The sequence below is a fragment of the Somniosus microcephalus genome, chromosome 2 (genome assembly GCF_052327205.1).
Source record: "Somniosus microcephalus isolate GS21.2 chromosome 2, FLI_Smic_1.0, whole genome shotgun sequence".
Lineage (NCBI taxonomy): Eukaryota > Metazoa > Chordata > Chondrichthyes > Squaliformes > Somniosidae > Somniosus > Somniosus microcephalus.
In genome coordinates, this window is record NC_140988.1 from 335,874,575 (window position 1) to 335,891,870 (window position 17,296).

Here is a 17,296-nt window from a genome sequence, read left to right on the forward strand (position 1 = left end):
CTCAGAGCTAATGAAGGCTCTGTCCCCGGCGCTGTACCGCCTGCTCTTGGTAGCAATGGGTTTGCAGTCGGGGGTGAGGTTAGCAAACAGGGAAGGTGGCGGGACCTTGAGTGTGGATAGGCCGCAGGTGTTACGCGGTGGGCGGTTTAAAGGCTGCTGGTTGTCGACTGTGAGTGGGGGGAGGGGTCCGCCGTATGCTAGAGTGACGCTTTGGAGGTGGGATTGGAAGTCCAGCCCTAGTAGGACGGCAGCGCAGAGCTGGGGGAGGACGAGGAGTTTAAAATTTTTATACTCCGTGCCCTTAACCGACAGGATCACGACACAGTAGCCGCTGATGTCTGTGGCGTGGGACCTCGATGCCATCGAGATCCGGTTGCGCGTTGGCCGGACAGTGAGGGAGTAGTGGCTCACCGTGTCTGGGTGGATGAAACTCTCCGTGCTTCCGCTGTCGAACAGGCAGGTCGTGGCGCGGCCGTTTACTTTGATGTCCATCATGGACTTGGACAGGTGGTGCGGGCGGGCTTGGTCCAGTGTGACGGAGGCTAGTGTGTGGCTCAGCGAGCTGCCGTAGTCTGCGGGTGAGGCGGTGGTCGAGTCCGGAGGCGAGGTGGCGGTCGAGCGTGGAGGGTAAAATGGCGGCGCCCACGAGGTTGGACAAAATGGCGGAGAAGATGGCTGCCCCCACAACTCACATGAGGCACTGCTGGTGTCGGTTGCCTGGATCAAAGATGGCCGCCCCATGACTCACGTGGGGATGCTGGCATCTGTGGCCTTGATGGAAGATGGCCGCCCCCACAACTCGCATGAGGCACTGCTGGCCTCTGTTGATCTCTGTTGGCCTCTGCAGGCCTTAGCAAAGTGGCCTTTCTTCAGGCAGCTTGAGCACGTCGCATTTCTCGCTGGGCAGCGCGCCCTAGGATGTTTCGCCTGGCCGCAGAAGAAGCAGCCAGTGGCCCAATCGCGGGGGTCCGAAGTCGCAGCCGGTACCGGGGGTGGCGGTCCCGATCGGGTCCGGGACGCCGACGCAGAGGTAGGTCCCAGGGGCGGCGCTGCGAGGGGTATCGCGGTCGGGGTTGGTCCCGAGTCCCAGGGTCGCAAATTACTGTACCTGGAGTACGCCTCGAGGTCCCGATGGGCCACTTCTAGGGAGCGAGCGAGGGCTGCAGCTGTGTTCAGGTCAAGGTCCTTTGCTTCAAGAAGTCTTTGCAGTGCGTAGTCGGACCACAGGCCTTTCACGAAGGCATCGCGGACATTATCTTCAGTATTTTCTGCCGCTGATACCGCTTTAAAGTCACAGTCCCTGCCGAGTGCTTGTAGCGCCCGTAAAAATTCATCTACCGACTCTCCTGGCTGTTGCGGGCGGGATCTTAGGAGGTGTCTGGCATACATGGAGTTTACCGGGCTCCGGTACTGTTCTTTCAGCAGGTTGATGGCGGCTTCGTATGTTTTAAGGTCCCGGATGAGTGCGAATACTTTAGGGCTCACTTGGGCGGTCAGAACTCTTAGCATGGATTTCTGAGGCACGCCGGATTCTCCCAGGTAGGATTCGAAACAGCTCAGCCAGTGTTCGAAGTCGAGGGCTGAGTTTGCTGCCTGTGGGTTTAGATCCAGGTACGGTGGTCGGAGGGCTCGCAGCCAGGCTGGCTGCTGTGGCTGTTGTAGCTGGGCGTCTGGCTGGTCGCTTGGCTGGTCGTTTGACTGGTCGTTTGACTGCTCAAGTGTCGACATTTTAAAATTTAGCCAATAAAATTGATATACCTATCAATTCATCCAATGAAAAGCGACGAGTTAAGAAAGTAACTATAGGTTTTTATTGGCTAAATAACAGAGCCCACCCTCGTGGGTGATCGGATCCAACAAGGAGGAATACCAGCCAGTCGACCACCTTTATACCTGGGCAGGTAGGTGGAGCCATGGGCGGAGTCAGCAGTGGTCAGCCCAGGTATAACAGCGTGACAAGAGGCGACCTCGTATAGTGATACAACAGTGTGAACAGTGATAACCATAGAGTAACGATATAACAGTGATAACTATAGTGTAACGATAGTGAACGACAAAAGTGGCTTACCACACCTATACAGTTTAAAACCAACATTTTCGGCCAAGGCAGAGGTCCCGACAAGCAGGCTGGGATATGCCTGGGACATCCGAATACAGGGGACTGTGGCTCAGAGGCGAGCCATAGATGTCGGCCAATCAAAGCAGAGTGCATTCTCAAAGGCCAATCAGGGGACCGAGTCAGACCTGAAGCGAGGAAACCCCCGGCCAATGGGGACCACCCGGTCCGGGTTTGAATATGTGACTCACCCCTAATCGGGCTATGAATACAAGCCATCATCACCTTAATCAACTCGGACTAGGGACAATAGTCTTGGGATCACTACAGTTAAGAGGTGGCCCAAACTAATCAAGTCCCAGGACTGACACAATGGGGCAGCAGACTTGGAGGAGCCGATGTGCACTCAAAACAATACCCCTGTCCTCACACCTACCTGTATAAATATGGAACACAAGGACCAAGGCTGAGAGAAAACTATTACCAGAAGAACGAACAGGAGAGCGAGTTAAGACGCTGAGGGAAAAGACGAGCCCGGGAGGGACGAGCTGGGGTGAACTAACATCGAAAGAACTCCAACCGCGTTGAGGAGAAGATCCACCATCAGGCCCCAGGCTCAATCGGTATACTGAAGGTTTACTCCGCTACCAGACGGCGCAACATCACCACAAGAAGCCGTACCGTATACCGACTCCCGTTCCGGGGACCTCGACAAGAAGACACCAACGATCGAAGTGGCTGTGGAAGACGGCATTCACTCCAGTCATTTCGGGAACCTTTTCCATCAAGCACAAACCAACCAACGACAACCGACCGAAAGCGCAATCAACAAAACCAAACTTCGAGAAAACCCGACCAGATGCAGCAAGGTCCTCTCCAAGGTTCGAGGTACGGTGAACCCCGAGGCACAGGTCAAATTCCGACGACGACAGCAACAACAACAACAACCCAACAACCGCACTCAAAATTCCATCTGTCAAGGGAGGAGGCTGTGAGTATAATCCAAGGGCCTGCAACTGTCAGTCTAGTTTAGGTAGAAAAGTGGGTTGGTGGGATTGGACTTGGTAAAGATAAAACTGTGTAAACATTCTCGTTGTGTCCGTTCTCTCTCATATTTTGTTTATAGTTATAAATGTGTGTGTGTATTTATTAGGTTTGTGGTAGAACTTACCTTGGCAAATAAAATTGGTTGTCACCTGTTCTTTTTCCAAGGACTACTTGTCTCCGAGTGTCTATTTAAAGTGCATCGTTCTCCACCCAAATTCTGGAGTTAGAACCAGATAGGGGCATTAGGGCGCTTCGAACCCGCCAAACAAGGGAACAGCAGACTAGGGAAAAGAGAGAGGACTCCAGGAGAACTTGGGCTCAGGAGTACCCCACAGATTAGGTATAAACTGTGCGGGTCGCCACCGTATTTTAGTCCTCCTCTATAAGCTGTTGTTCTCTATCTCCTTAGAGGGTGTTTAGTGACACCGGACCTGCAGGCTAACATAAGCTGCAAGGGTATAAAGGAGACCGAGGCCCAATACATCAACAGGCACTAAAGACCCCTGCAATTGGGCAGAGCAGAGCCCCATCCCCCTACACCCTCCTTAAATAAGGAGACCAAAACTGCATGCAGTACTCCAGGTGTGGTCTCACCAGTGACCTGTACAGTTGTAGCAAGACTTCCCTACTTTTATACTCCATAACCCTTGCAATAAAGGCCAACATACCATTTGCCTTCCTAATTACTTGCTGTACCTGCATGCTAACCTTTTGTGTTTCATGTACGAGGACCCCCAGATCCCTCTGTACCGCAGCATTATGTAGTCTCTATTCATTTAAATAATAATTTGCTTTTTTATTTTTCCTACCAAAATGGATAACCTAACATTTTCCCATATTATACTCCATCGGCCAGATTTTTGCCCACTCACTTATCTATATCCCTTTGCAGACTCTTAGGGGTAGATTTTCCTGAAGCTGTCGGGAAGGAGGCGGGACTACAACTTTCGGGTTTTAGTCCCGCCTACATCGACGTCCGGCCAACCCACGCGATTTTCCCTTGATTGACCTTGTTGAGCCGGCCCAGCGGGCTCAGCAGGCCAATTAAGGGCCACCCGGCAACAGGTGACGTCACAGACTGAAATTTCATCTGTCAAGAGGTGTTGACAGATGGAATATCAGTGTTTCATAGCTGTTTGAAGCTGTCAAACACTGACAGTCTGACTTCTAACCTGAGTCCTTCTACACAGACTCAGCTAGAACTGTCATTGGCAATGAAAGCTGAAGGCTGTCACTTTTGACAGATCGCAGCCATTTTGCTTTCAGTGCCAGCTGAGTGGTGGACTCCCGAAACCTAGAGGAAGAAAGGCTGTTAAGGTAAGTACAGGTAATTTAAACTTCTTTACACACTTTAGACACACCAACCTTTGCACTTATGCACCCATCACTCACCTGAGCGCTGACATCGTGACCCCTCCAAGTCCTTCAACCCGACGGCCCGACTGCTCTAACCTGGCGTGGTTTGGAGCCGTTGGGAATCCCACACGACACCCCTCAAAATAGGGATTAGGCTAAAAACTGCCTGTTAACTGCCTGTTAACAGGCAGTTAATTGGCACTAATCCCTTCCCGCCTTGGGTCGGCGGGTTCCAGTGCGGGGCGGGTACCCGCCTCCTTTGAAACTTATGTGGAGGCGGGTTTTGGGCGGGATGGTGTCGGGACCCCTGAATTCAGGATTTTCCCCCCCCCCCACACGCCTGAAACCCCGCCTGATGGCCCCAGGAAAATCTACCCCTTTGTGTCCTCCTCACAACTTGCTTTCCCACCTATCTTTTTATCATCAGCAAATTTGGCTACAGTACACATGGTTCCTTCATCCAAGTCATTAATATAGATTGTAAATAGTTGAGGCCCCAGCACTGATCCCTGTGGCATCCCACTAGTTACAGTTTGCCAATCGGAAAATTACCCATTTATCCCGACTCTTTGTTTTCTGTTAGTTAGCCAATCCTCTCTCCATGCTAATGGTGTCCATTATTTATCACTCTGCTGTTCTGTAGCATTTGCTTTACAACTGAGTGGCTTGCTAAGAGAAGTCACCTGTGAGCCAGGGTAGGGGTGGCACATCCCTTTCCTGGAAGGAAATTAGTGAACTCACTTGTTTTTTAAAGCAACAAAATGTCATGGCCATATCTGTGGTGCTAGCCCACAAATTCCCAGATTAATTGAATTCAGCAGTAGAATTTGAACTCACGACCTTCTTATCTCCCTCCCCTCACTGTTGCACCTCCCTGCGCACAATCATAGAATCTTACAACAGAGAAGGAGGCCATTCGGCCCGTCATGCCTGTACCGGCTCTTTGAAAGAGCTGTCCAATTTAGTCCCACACCCCAGCTTCTTCCCCATAACTCTGCAAATTAGTCCTCTTCAAGCACATGTTCAATTGCCTTTTGAAAGTTCCTATGGAATCTGATTCCACCACCCTTTCAGATCGTGCGTTCCAGATCTTAACAACAGTGTGTGAAAATGTTTTTCCTCATTTCCCTCGAGTTCACTTGCCAATTGTTTTAAACCTATGACCTCTGGTTACCGACCCACTTGCCAGAGGAAACAATTTTCCCTATTTGCTCTATTAGGTCTGTTAGGTCTCCCCTGGAGTCATTTAAAAACCAACAGGATGCTGCAGTGCAGCCCACGGACCTTAGGGCCTTTCTGGATAGATGAGCTGAGATCAGCGAAACGCTCGCCATCATCTGTAATTATCTTGTCAAGCGTAGCATACGCTATCATCCCGAATACGGAACACTTGGCAGGTCTTTAGAGAATTTGGCAAGTTTAAAACCAGAAAATGCTGGAAACACTCAGCAGGTCAGGCAGCATCTGTGGAGAGAAGTGACAAGTTAACATTTCAGACACAACTAGGGTTGCCAACTCAGATTGGACATGTTCTACGAAATTTCAGCAGATGACATTGAACCGCCCCCACTCCTCACGCTCCCACCATTGGTCCCCCGGCACGTGCATCCTCACACTCCCCCCGCCTTCCCACAGCCAATCGAAAAGCGAACAGACTCTTCATTACCTGATTGATCGTAAAGAATCATTCTATCAACCAGTCTTTTCCCCCTGGTTTGCAATGTTTTTATAACTAATAAACAAAAATATTCAACTAAAATGGAAAAAAAAAACACAATTTATTTAATGGCCCCCGTGATTGCTCACAAAAATGTCCTGGAGATTAATCTTCCATTCCTGGAGACTCCAGGCCAATCTTCTTCTTCTTAGGCAGTCCCTCGGAACCGAGGATGACTTGCTTCCACATTAAAAATGAGTTCGCAGGTGACTGATGGGTCCAATGCGGGACCTACAGTCTGTCACAGGTGAGGCAGATGGTGGTTGAAGGGGCAGGTGGGTGGGATGCTTGGGTTGACGTGCGCTCCTTGCACTTGCTCCCGGCGAAGAGAGGGTTGGCAACCCTAGCCCTTCATCAGAAGTAGATAAACAGCTTATAAGAAAGAACAGAGGAGGGGGAAAAACACACACACAAAAAGAATGAGCTGTAAAGTGATTAGGTGGAGAACAGGAGATGGTTAACTGACAGAAGTGATAATAACAGAAGACAAAAGGCAAGCCTCTTCTTGTTCCTAGTTGTAGACTCTTTCCCCCTTCGTTTGCTCCACCCAGTCTACATTTTGAATTCCGCGTTTCTCTCCGAGGGGTTTGTCCTGGGTGCGTTCCTGCACTCTGATTATATTTAGGAGAACCTGCGGCTCATCCGTCCGCTGTTTGCTGGATTTTGAAATTGGCGTTGCTCGCCGCGCTTTCTGGGCCGTGCGACTGCCCGTTGTCCCTGCTGGCGCTGACGCTGGCTGTGGCGCCATGGCCTTCACCCTCTACTCGCTGCTCCAGGCCGCGCTGCTCTGTGTCAACGCCGTCGCCGTGCTGCACGAGGAGCGCTTCCTCAGCAAGAGTGAGTGGCTGCGTCTGTCATCCGACAAAAAAATACCCCCCGCGTTACAACGAAAACTGGAGAACAAGTAACGCGCGAGCTTCTTAAAGGGGACTGTTGTTAAAGGGACACCGCGGGCAGGGGAAGCAAGGCCGTGACGTCACAATCATAGAATGATTACAGCACGGTAGGAGGCCGTTCGGCCCGTCCAGCCTGTGCCGGCTCTCTGCAGGAGCACTTCAACTAGTCCCACTCCCCTGTCTGCCCTTTTCCCCCATAGCCCTGCAAATTTCTTTCCTTCTCCAACTTCCTTGATGGAGTCTGCCTCCACCACCCTTTCAGGCATTGCATCCCTGATCTTAACCACTCGCTGTGTAAAAAAAGTTTTTTCTTGCGTCACCTTTGGTTCTTTTGCCAATCACCTTAAATCTGTGTCCTCTGGTTCTCGACCCTTCTGCCAATGGGAACAGTTTCCCTCTCTGTCCAGACCCCTCATGAGATTTTGAACACCGCTATCAAATCTCTCAATCTTCTCTGCTCCAAGGAGAACAACCCCAGTTTCTCCAGTCTATCAACTGAACTGAAGTCCCTCATCCCTGGAACCATTCTCGTAAATCTTTTCTGCACTCTCTCCAACGCCTTCACATCCTTCCTAAAGTACCCAGAATTGGACACAGTACTCCAGTCGGGGCCGAACCAGTGTTTTATACAGGTTCATCATAATTTTCACACTTTTGTACTCTATACCTCTATTTATGAAGCCCAGGATCCCGTAAGCCTTTTTAACTTTTTCTCAACCTGCCCTGCCACCTTCAACGATTTGTGCACACATACCCCCAGGTCTCTCTGTTCGTGCACCCACTTCAGGATTGTACCATTTAGTTTATATGTCCTTTCCTCACTCTTTCTACCAAAATGTATCACTTCACACTTTTCTGCGTTAAATTTCATCTGCCATGTGTCCGCCCATTTCACCAGCCTGTCTTATATCTTCCTGAAGTCTATCACTCTCCTCCTCACTGTTCACTATACAGGTAGACGATCCTTTATCCGAACTTCCGAAAACCTCTAAAAACCGAAAGTTTTTTCGTTCAGCATAAGTCGTGCGCACGACCCCGACCCCCCCGCCGACGCCGACCCCCCCGCCGACCCCCACCCCCGACAAATTTCCCAGTCTTATAAAATACCTTCTGAAATCCGAAATTTTCCGAAAACCGAAACATGGCTGGTCCCGAGGTTTTCGGATAAAGAATAGTCTACCTGTACTTCCAAGTTTTGTGTCATGTGCAAATTTTGAAATTGTGCCCTGTACTCCCAACTCCAAGTCATTAATATATATCAAGAAAAGCAGTGGTCCTAGAACCAACCCCTGAGGAACACCACTGTATACCTTCCTCCATTCCGATTAACAACTGTTCACCACTACTCTCTGTTTCCTGTCACTTAGCCAATTCCGTATACATGCTGCCACTGTCCCTTTTATTCCATGGGCTTCAACTTTGCTGGCAAGCCTATTATGTGGCACTTTGTCGAACGCCTTTTGGAAATCCACGTACACCACGTCAACTGCATTACCCTCATCAACCGTCTCTGTTACCTCATCAAAGAACTCAATCAAGTTAGTTAAACACAATTTGCCTTTAACAAATCCATGCTGGCTTTCCTTAATTAATCCACACTTGTCCAAGCGACTGTTAATTTTGTCCCTGATTACTGTTTCTGAAAGCTTCCCCACTACTGAGATAAAACTGACTGGCCTGTAGTTGCTGGGTTTATCTTTACACCCTTTTTTTGAACAATGATGTAACATTTGCAATTCTCCAGTCCTCTGGCACCACCCCCGTATCTAAGGAGGATTGGAATATTATGGCCAGTACCTCTGCGATTTCCTCCCTCAGTTCCCTCATCATCCTAGGATGCATCCCATCCGATCCTGGTGATTGATCTAGTTTAAGTACAGCCAGCTTCTCTAATACCTCCTCTTTATCAATTTTTATCCTATCAAGTATCCCCACTATCTCCTCCTTTTACTATGTCTGTGGCAGCATCCTCTTCCTTGGTGAAGACAGATGCAAAGTACTCATTTAGTACCTCAGCAATACCCTCTGCCTCCATGCATAGGTCTCCTTTTTGGTCCCTAATCGGCCCCACCCCTCCTCTTACTACCCTTTTACTATTTATATGCCTATAGCAGACTTTTGGATTACCTTTTATGTTGGCTGCCATTCTATTCTCATACCCTCTCTTTGCCCCTTTTATTTTCTTTTTCACTTCTCCTCTGACCTTTCTATTTAGCCTGATTCTCAGATGTATTTGCAACCTGACATCTGTCATACACGCTCTTTTTCTGCTTCATCATATTCTCTATCTCTTTCGTCATCCAGGGAGCCCTGACTTTAGTTGCCCTGTCTTTCCCCCTAGTGGGAATGTACCTCAACTGTACCTGAACTATTTCCTCTTTAAAGGCAGCCTGTGCTCTCTGCCTCTCTCAATCCTTTGAGCACTATATTTCCCCTTTCTAATGTTACATCCTGGTGCCCATCCCCTTGCCAAATTAGTTTAAACCCTCCCCAACAGCACTAGCAAACCTCCCCGTGAGGATATTGGTTCCGGCCCTGTTGAGGTGCAACCCATCCGGCCTGTACAGGTCCCACCTCCCCCAGAACCGGTCCCAATGCTCCAGGAATCTAAAGCCCTCCCTCCTGCACCATCTCTCCAGCCAAGCATTCATCTGCACTATTCTCCTATTTCTATACTCACGAGCGCGTGGCACCGGGAGTAATCCAGAAATGACTACCTTTTGAGGTCCTGCTTTTTAATCTGTTTCCTAGCTCCCTGAAATCTGTCTGCAGGACTTCATCCCTCTTTCTACCTATGTCGTTGGTACTGATATGGACCACGACCTCTGGCTGTTCACCCTCCTGCTTCAGAATGTTCTGCAGCCACTCGGTGACATCCTTGACCCTGGCACCAGGGAGACAACATACCACCCTGGAGTCACATCTGCAGCCGCAGAAACGCCTGTCTGCTCCCCTAACTATCGAATCCCCTATTGCTTTCCCACACTTCTTCCTCCCCCCCCCCCCCGTACAGCTGAGCCACCCGTGGTGCCACAGACTTGGCTCTGGCTGTACTCCCCAGAGAAACCATCGCCCTCACCAGTACTCAGATCCGAATACTGGTTGGAGAGCGAGATGCACTCAGGGGACTCCTGCACTACCTGCCTGGTCCTCCTCTTCTGTCTGGTAGTCACCCATTCCCTTTCTGCCTGCACACTCTTTATCTGCGGGGTGACCACCTCCTGAAACGTGCTATCCACGAAGCTCTCAGCCTCACGGATGCACCGCAGTGACGCCAGCTGCTGCTCAAGCTCCAAAACCCAGAGCTCGAGCTCCTCCAGCTGACGACACTTCCTGCACACATGGTTGTCCAGGACACGGAAAGCGTCCCGGAGTTCCCACATGGCACAGGATGTGCTTTCCACGGAACTGAGCTGCCCTGCCATGCCTTTACTTAATAGACTATTAACTAGAAACACTTACCAGCTACTCACCAATCGGCTCCTTCCCTGTTTGTGACGTCACTTTAGCTGCTTTGCAGTTGTTGCTTTTGTTGTTGTTTTCGCTAGAGGTTCCCCGTCTCCTCGCTGCCGACGCTGCTCCAGTCTGCACACTCTCTGGGCCTCCCGCTCGATTTATACTCCGTCTCCTTGCTGTCACCGCTGCTCCAGTCTGCACTCTCTCTGGGCCTCCTGCTCGATTTATACTCCGTCTCCTCGCTGCCGCCGCTGCTCCAGTCTGCACTCTCTCTGGACATCCCGCTCGATTTATACTCCTTCTCCTCGCTGTCACTGCTGCTCCAGTCTGTGCTCTCTCTGGGCCTCCCACTCGATTTATACTCCGTCTCCTCGCTGTCACTGCTGCTCCAGTCTGCACTCTCTCTCTGGGCCTCCCGCTCGATTTATACTCCGTCTCCTCGCTGTCACCGCTGCTCCAGTCTGCACTCTCTCTGGGCCCCCGGCTCGATTTATACTCCGTCTCCTCGCTGCCGCTGCTCCAGTCTGCGCTCTCTCTGGGCCTCCTGCTCGATTTATACTCCATCTCCTCGCTGTCACCGCTGCTCCAGTCTGCGCTCTCTCTGGGCCTCCCACTCGATTTATACTCCGTCTCCTCGCTGTCACCGCTGCTCCAGTCTGCACTCTCTCTCTGGGCCTCCCGCTCGATTTATACTCCGTCTCCTCGCTGCCGCTGCTCCAGTCTGCGCTCTCTCTGGGCCTCACTCTCGATTTATACTCCGTCTCCTCACTGCCGCCGCTGCTCCAGTCTGCGCTCCCTCTGGGCCTCCCGCTCGATTTATACTCTGCCTCCTCGCTGTCACCGCTGCTCCAGTCTGCACACTCTCTGGGCCTCCCACTCGATTTATACTCCGTCTCCTCGCTGCCGCTGCTCCAGTCTGCGCTCTCTCTGGGCCTCCCGCTCGATTTATACTCCGTCTCCTCGCTGTCACCGCTGCTCCAGTCTGCGCTCTCTCTGGGCCTCCCACTCGAATTATACTCTGGCTCCTCGCTGTCGCCGCTGCTCCAGTCTGCGCTCTCTCTGGGACTCCCGCTCGATTTATACTCCGTCTCCTCACTGCCGCCGCTGCTCCAGTCTGCGCTCTCTCTGGGCCTCCCGCTCAATTTATACTCCGTCTCCTCGCTGTCACCGCTGCTCCAGTCTGCGCTCTCTCTGGGCCTCCCACTCGAATTATACTCTGGCTCCTCGCTGTCGCCGCTGCTCCAGTCTGCGCTCTCTCTGGGACTCCCGCTCGATTTATACTCCGTCTCCTCACTGCCGCTGCTGCTCCAGTCTGCACTCTCTCTCTGGGCCTCCCGCTCGATTTATACTCCGTTTCCTCACTGTCTGCGCTCTCTCTGGGCCTCCCGCTCGATTTATACTCCGTCTCCTCGCTGTCACCGCTGCTCCAGTCTGCGCTCTCTCTGGGCCTCCAGCTCGATTTATACTCCGTCTCCTCGCTGCCGCTGCTCCAGTCTGCGCTCTCTCTGGGCCTCCAGCTCGATTTATACTCCGTCTCCTCGCTGTCACCGCTGCTCCAGTCTGCGCTCTCTCTGGGCCTCCAGCTCGATTTATACTCCGTCCCCTCGCTGCCGCTGCTCCAGTCTGCGCTCTCTCTGGGCCTCCAGCTCGATTTATACTCCGTCTCCTCGCTGTCACCGCTGCTCCAGTCTGCGCTCTCTCTGGGCCTCCCACTCGATTTATACTCCGTCTCCTCGCTGTCACCGCTGCTCCAGTCTGCGCTCTCTCTGGGCCTCACTCTCGATTTATACTCCGTCTCCTCACTGCTGCCGCTGCTCCAGTCTGCGCTCTCTCTGGGCCTCCCGCTCGATTTATACTCCGCCTCCTCGCTGTCACCGCTGCTCCAGTCTGCACTCTCTCTGGGCCTCCCGCTCGATTTATACTCCGTCTCCTCGCTGTCACCGCTGCTCCAGTCTGCGCTCTCTCTGGGCCTCCCGCTCGATTTATACTCTGTCTCCTCGCTGTCACCGCTGCTCCAGTCTGCGCTCTCTCTGGGCCTCCTGCTTGATTTATACTCCGTCTCCTCGCTGTCACCGCTGCTCCAGTCTGCACTCTCTCTGGGCCTCCCACTTGATTTATACTCCGTCTCCTCGCTGTCACCGCTGCTCCAGTCTGCGCTCTCTCTGGGCCCCCCGCTCGATTTATACTCCGTCTCCTCGCTGTCACCGCTGCTCCAGTCTGCGCTCTCTCTGGGCCCCCCGCTCGATTTATACTCCGTCTCCTCGCTGTCACCGCTGCTCCAGTCTGCACTCTCTGGGCCTCCCACTCGATTTATACTCCGTCTCCTCACTGTCACCGCTGCTCCAGTCTGCGCTCTCTCTGGGCCTCCCACTCGATTTATACTCCGTCTCCTCGCTGTCACCGCTGCTCCAGTCTGCGCTCTCTCTGGGCCCCCCGCTTGACTTATACTCCGTCTCCTCGCTGTCACCGCTGCTCCAGTCTGCACTCTCTGGGCCTCCCACTCGATTTATACTCCGTCTCCTCACTGTCACCGCTGCTCCAGTCTGCGCTCTCTCTGGGCCTCCTGCTCGATTTATACTCCGTCTCCTCGCTGCTCCAGTCTGCGCACTCTCTGGGCCTCCCACTCGATTTATACTCCGTCTCCTCGCTGTCACCGCTGCTCCAGTCTGCGCTCTCTCTGGGCCTCCTGCTCAATTTATACTCCGTCTCCTCACTGTCACCGCTGCTCCAGTCTGCGCTCTCTCTGGGCCTCCTGCTCGATTTATACTCCGTCTCCTCACTGTCACCGCTGCTCCAGTCTGCACTCTCTCTGGGCCTCCCGCTCGATTTATACTCCGTCTCCTCGCTGTCACCGCTGCTCGAGTCTGCGCTCTCTCTGGGCCTCCAGCTCGATTTATACTCCGTCTCCTCGCTGTCACCGCTGCTCCAGTCTGCGCTCTCTCTGGGCCTCCCGCTCGATTTATACTCCGTCTCCTCGCTGTCACCGCTGCTCCAGTCTGCGCTCTCTCTGGGCCTCCTGCTCGATTTATACTCCGTCTCCTCGCTGTCACCGCTGCTCCAGTCTGCACTCTCTCTGGGCCTCCCGCTCGATTTATACTCCGTCTCCTCACTGTCGCCGATGCTCCAGTCTGCGCTCTCTCTGGGCCTCCCGCTCGATTTATACTCCGTCTCCTCGCTGTCACCGCTGCTCCAGTCTGCGCTCCCTCTGGGCCTCCCGCTCGATTTATACTCCGTCTCCTCGCTGCCACCGCTGCTCCAGTCTGCGCTCTCTCTGGGCCTCCCACTCGATTTATACTCCGTCTCCTCGCTGCCGCTGCTCCAGTCTGCGCTCTCTCTGGGCCTCCCGCTCGATTTATACTCCGTCTCCTCGCTGCTGCCGCTGCTCCAGTCTGCGCTCTCTCTGGGCCTCCCGCTCGATTTATACTCCGCCTCCTGCTGTCCTGTGACGTCACTCCTTGTTTTTTTGTTTTTTTTTAAATTGCCGCTCAGCTCCCTTTAACCCTCTGCTCCTGCTCGGGGCGGCGCCCTTTCATCTCCCCAACCCGGGGGACTGAGGCTAGCTGCAGCATCCCTGATGCACCGATGCCTTTTATTCTGTGTTTTTTTTTTTAAATGTCTTTAATGTTGCATATTTATTTTTGGGATGGGGCGGAGGAAAGAATGTGTCTCCCCTCCCTTCCCCCCCCCCCCCCCCTTCTCTCCCATTGGTAAATGCCCCACTTGGTGTCTTACTATGAAGGAAGTTGATAAGGCTGTTTTTTTTTTTAAAGCATGCAGGCTCCTTGACTTTATAAATAGAGGCATAGAGTGCAAAAAATTATTGCTAAATCTTTATAAATCACTGGTTAGGCCTTAGCTAGAGTGTTATGTCCAATTCTGGGCACCACACTTTAGGAAGGATGTCAAGGCCTTGGAGAGGGTGCAGAGGAGATCTACTAGAATGCTACCAGGAATGAGGGACTACAGTTATGTGGAGAGACTGGAGCAGCTGGGATTGTTGGAGCAGAGAAGGTTAAGCGGAGATTTGATAGAGGTGTTCAAAATTATGAGGGGTTTTGATGGAGTAGATAGGGAGAAACTGGTTCCACTGGCATGCGGGTCGGTAACCACGTAAAGCTGTAGAGATTATAGGTGAGCCATATGTGAGTGTCTGGAAGGGTCTGTTTTTATCTTTAATTGAGGGACCTGGTGGTAGTGCCATCACCAGTAATACATCAAGATTTTTTTTTAAAGATAAAGTGGAACTGCTCTGAGGTAGAGTTGTACAGTGTCAGTCTTGGCTCAGTGGCAGCACTCTCGCCTCTGAGTCAGAAGTTTGTGGGTTCAAGTCCTACTCCAGAGACTTGAGCACATAATCTAGTCTGAAACTTCAGAGCAGTACTGAATGAGTGCCGTCTTTGGATGAAATGTTAAACCGAGGCCCTGCCTGCCCTTTCAGGTGGACATAATAGAAATCACGTGGCACTATTTGAAGAAGATCAAGGGAGTTCTGGCCAATATTTATTCCTCAACCAATATCACAAACAGATTATCTGGTCATTATTTCATTGCTGTTTGTGGGACCTTTGCTGCGCTGATCTGTTTTGTAATGTTTCCCTACATTACAACAGTGACTGCAGTTCAAAAGTACTTCATTGCCTGCAAAGCAGGGACGTTTTGGGACGTTCTGAGGTTGTGAAAGGCGCTATATAATTGCAAGTCTTCAGGTTTGTATAAACGTTATTTGTTTCTGTCATACTTTTCATTCGTGTTTTAATTTATTATTTCCACCCCACTATCAGATTTTCTTTCATTACTCATGTGTTTATTTTCCTTTTTATATGGACAGGGATATTATGGGTGTGAGGGTAAAATGCTGATGAGCCTTAGGCAGCAGAGGAGTGTAGGTGAATTTGGGAAGAATGTGGTTAGTTGAGAAAGTATGCAAGTGTTTGGAGGAGCTGGACAGATGGTGAGGGATTACAGTAAATTATCTGAATAGCTGCTGTGTTTGATGTGTAGCCAGTGAATGTGTTTTTAAATAAATAGTTTCTCATGTTTTGGGTGATTGTAAGGGATTCTTCTCAAATTAGGTTTGTGTAGAAAAGGCCAGGAATTGCATTATACCCTTTATTGGCATTGCAGAAAGTAGACTTTCACCTCATTAGTCTGGGTTGGATTCAAGCCCAGGTCCTGGTGGTAAAAGTTGACTGACTAATCCAGTGCCTACCAGTCCCTGCTAAACAAAACGTTGACAACTTATCCTGTCTCAAGTGTGTTTGCGCAAGAGGTGCATCAGGTGGCCTGCTGAATGATGGGAAATTGGGCTGTATGCTGGTGTCAGCTCTCGGAGGGTACCTTTTAGTATTTCTGTAATGAGGAATAATAATTATTCAGATTAAGAAACCAGCCCAGAGATGAGTAGACTTCTATCTTTTAAATAAACGTAATAAAAGGGCTCTGATCATTAAAAACAAAACTCCATATCAAGGCCATTGTAAAGCCATATCCTTAATTATAATTGAGCTTCAGGGTGATAAAATGCCAAACAAGTAAAGTGACATGTATTTTTAAGTTTATGTTTATAACTAAATTTCATTTGACAATGTCTTTGTAGTTGGCTGGGGGACAGACCAGAGTGTCGGCGGTTTTGAAGAAGAACCAGGGATTAAATCACAGGTTGTAAACCTGATCCGATCTGTACGAATGGTGATGAGATGTAAGTTTTATAGCTCCGTTAGCTGACCTCTATCGTACTTGGTCCACAAAGACTTTGAACTCTACCTTCCTCTTATTTTATACATGATTATTTTATTGCCTATTTGTTAATTATGGTCACCAAGTTTCAAACTTGGTGATCACAGGGGAAATGTAGGGTGCAGCTTGATCTCTTGTACAAAACATCTTTTCCATTCTTCCGCTCCCCTAACATTTGGGACATGGAGAATCATGGCTGTTTGCCCATGGTGCGATGCACCTTGCGTTGTATTTTCTCCCCAGTTTCTTCCCCTCACCTCTCATGGAGGCATTGAATCTGTGACCGGCACAACTCCATAGTTGCCAAGCATGCAACAATATTTTGCCACGTGCACATTCTTCACGTGTGACCAGGCTATTAAACTACAGCCCATCACAGCTAAATCTGATCCTATTCTCCGCTGATGTCCTTATTTCTGACTGGAATCACTAGATAGGGAGTAGGATCCCTGGCTGTGTTTTTTTCCCCCCCTCTTTGTTAGTCCAGGGATTCTGAGGTCAGTTATAGTGCCACTCCCACCTGCTGTTGCCTCAGCTGCGATCAGCTAATTCAATACAAACCAGCTATAAAACCTGGGACCTGCCTGACTCATTTTCGTACTGTGCAATGCATTTGTCAACTGTGCCATCAGTAAGTTATTGAGTTTATTAGAATATGGCCACCAATATCGATAAAATAACTGACCTTTCCCTTTTTTTTCCCTCTCTAGTGCCGTTGATAGTAGTGAACTCCATAACAATTGTACTCTTGTTACTTTTCGGATGAAAAATTGAAAAAGAGCATCAACACTTTCCTCTGCGGTGATGGGACAGTGCAGTGTTTTCTACACGAGTGGAGATTTGCAACATAGTTTGCTGTTTAACTCCATGATCTCCCTCAAAAAGTTTCTTTGAACTTTAGTACAAGCAAACCCATGGCATTACATATTTCAGTGTTTTGTAGACATTATAAAAAATAAAAATATGGGATCAATGCAAAAAATGACTTGAACTTTTCAGTGTCCTGTTACAACTAAACTATGGACTGCTAAA

The 17,296-nt window shown here is 50.5% G+C and overlaps 1 protein-coding gene across 1 annotated transcript; it reads left to right on the forward strand.

Moving 5' to 3' along the window:
- Window positions 1-6,840: 6,840 nt before the first annotated feature.
- On the forward strand, window positions 6,841-17,246 carry ier3ip1 (immediate early response 3 interacting protein 1). The gene is made up of 3 exons (XM_085975178.1): window positions 6,841-7,013; window positions 16,125-16,226; window positions 16,975-17,246. The coding sequence occupies exons 1-3, from the start codon at window positions 6,923-6,925 to the stop codon at window positions 17,028-17,030; spliced, it is 249 nt and encodes an 82-aa protein (XP_085831304.1). The 5' UTR covers window positions 6,841-6,922; the 3' UTR covers window positions 17,031-17,246.
- Window positions 17,247-17,296: the final 50 nt, after the last annotated feature.

Coding starts and splice junctions, on each gene's coding strand:
- ier3ip1 (XM_085975178.1), top strand. CDS start 6,923: ATGGCCTTCACCCTCTACTCGCTGCTCCAGGCCGCGCTGCTCTGTGTC. Junction 7,014..16,124: donor GGAGCGCTTCCTCAGCAAGA/GTGAGTGGCTGC, acceptor ATGTCTTTGTAG/TTGGCTGGGGGACAGACCAG. Junction 16,227..16,974: donor TGTACGAATGGTGATGAGAT/GTAAGTTTTATA, acceptor TTCCCTCTCTAG/TGCCGTTGATAGTAGTGAAC.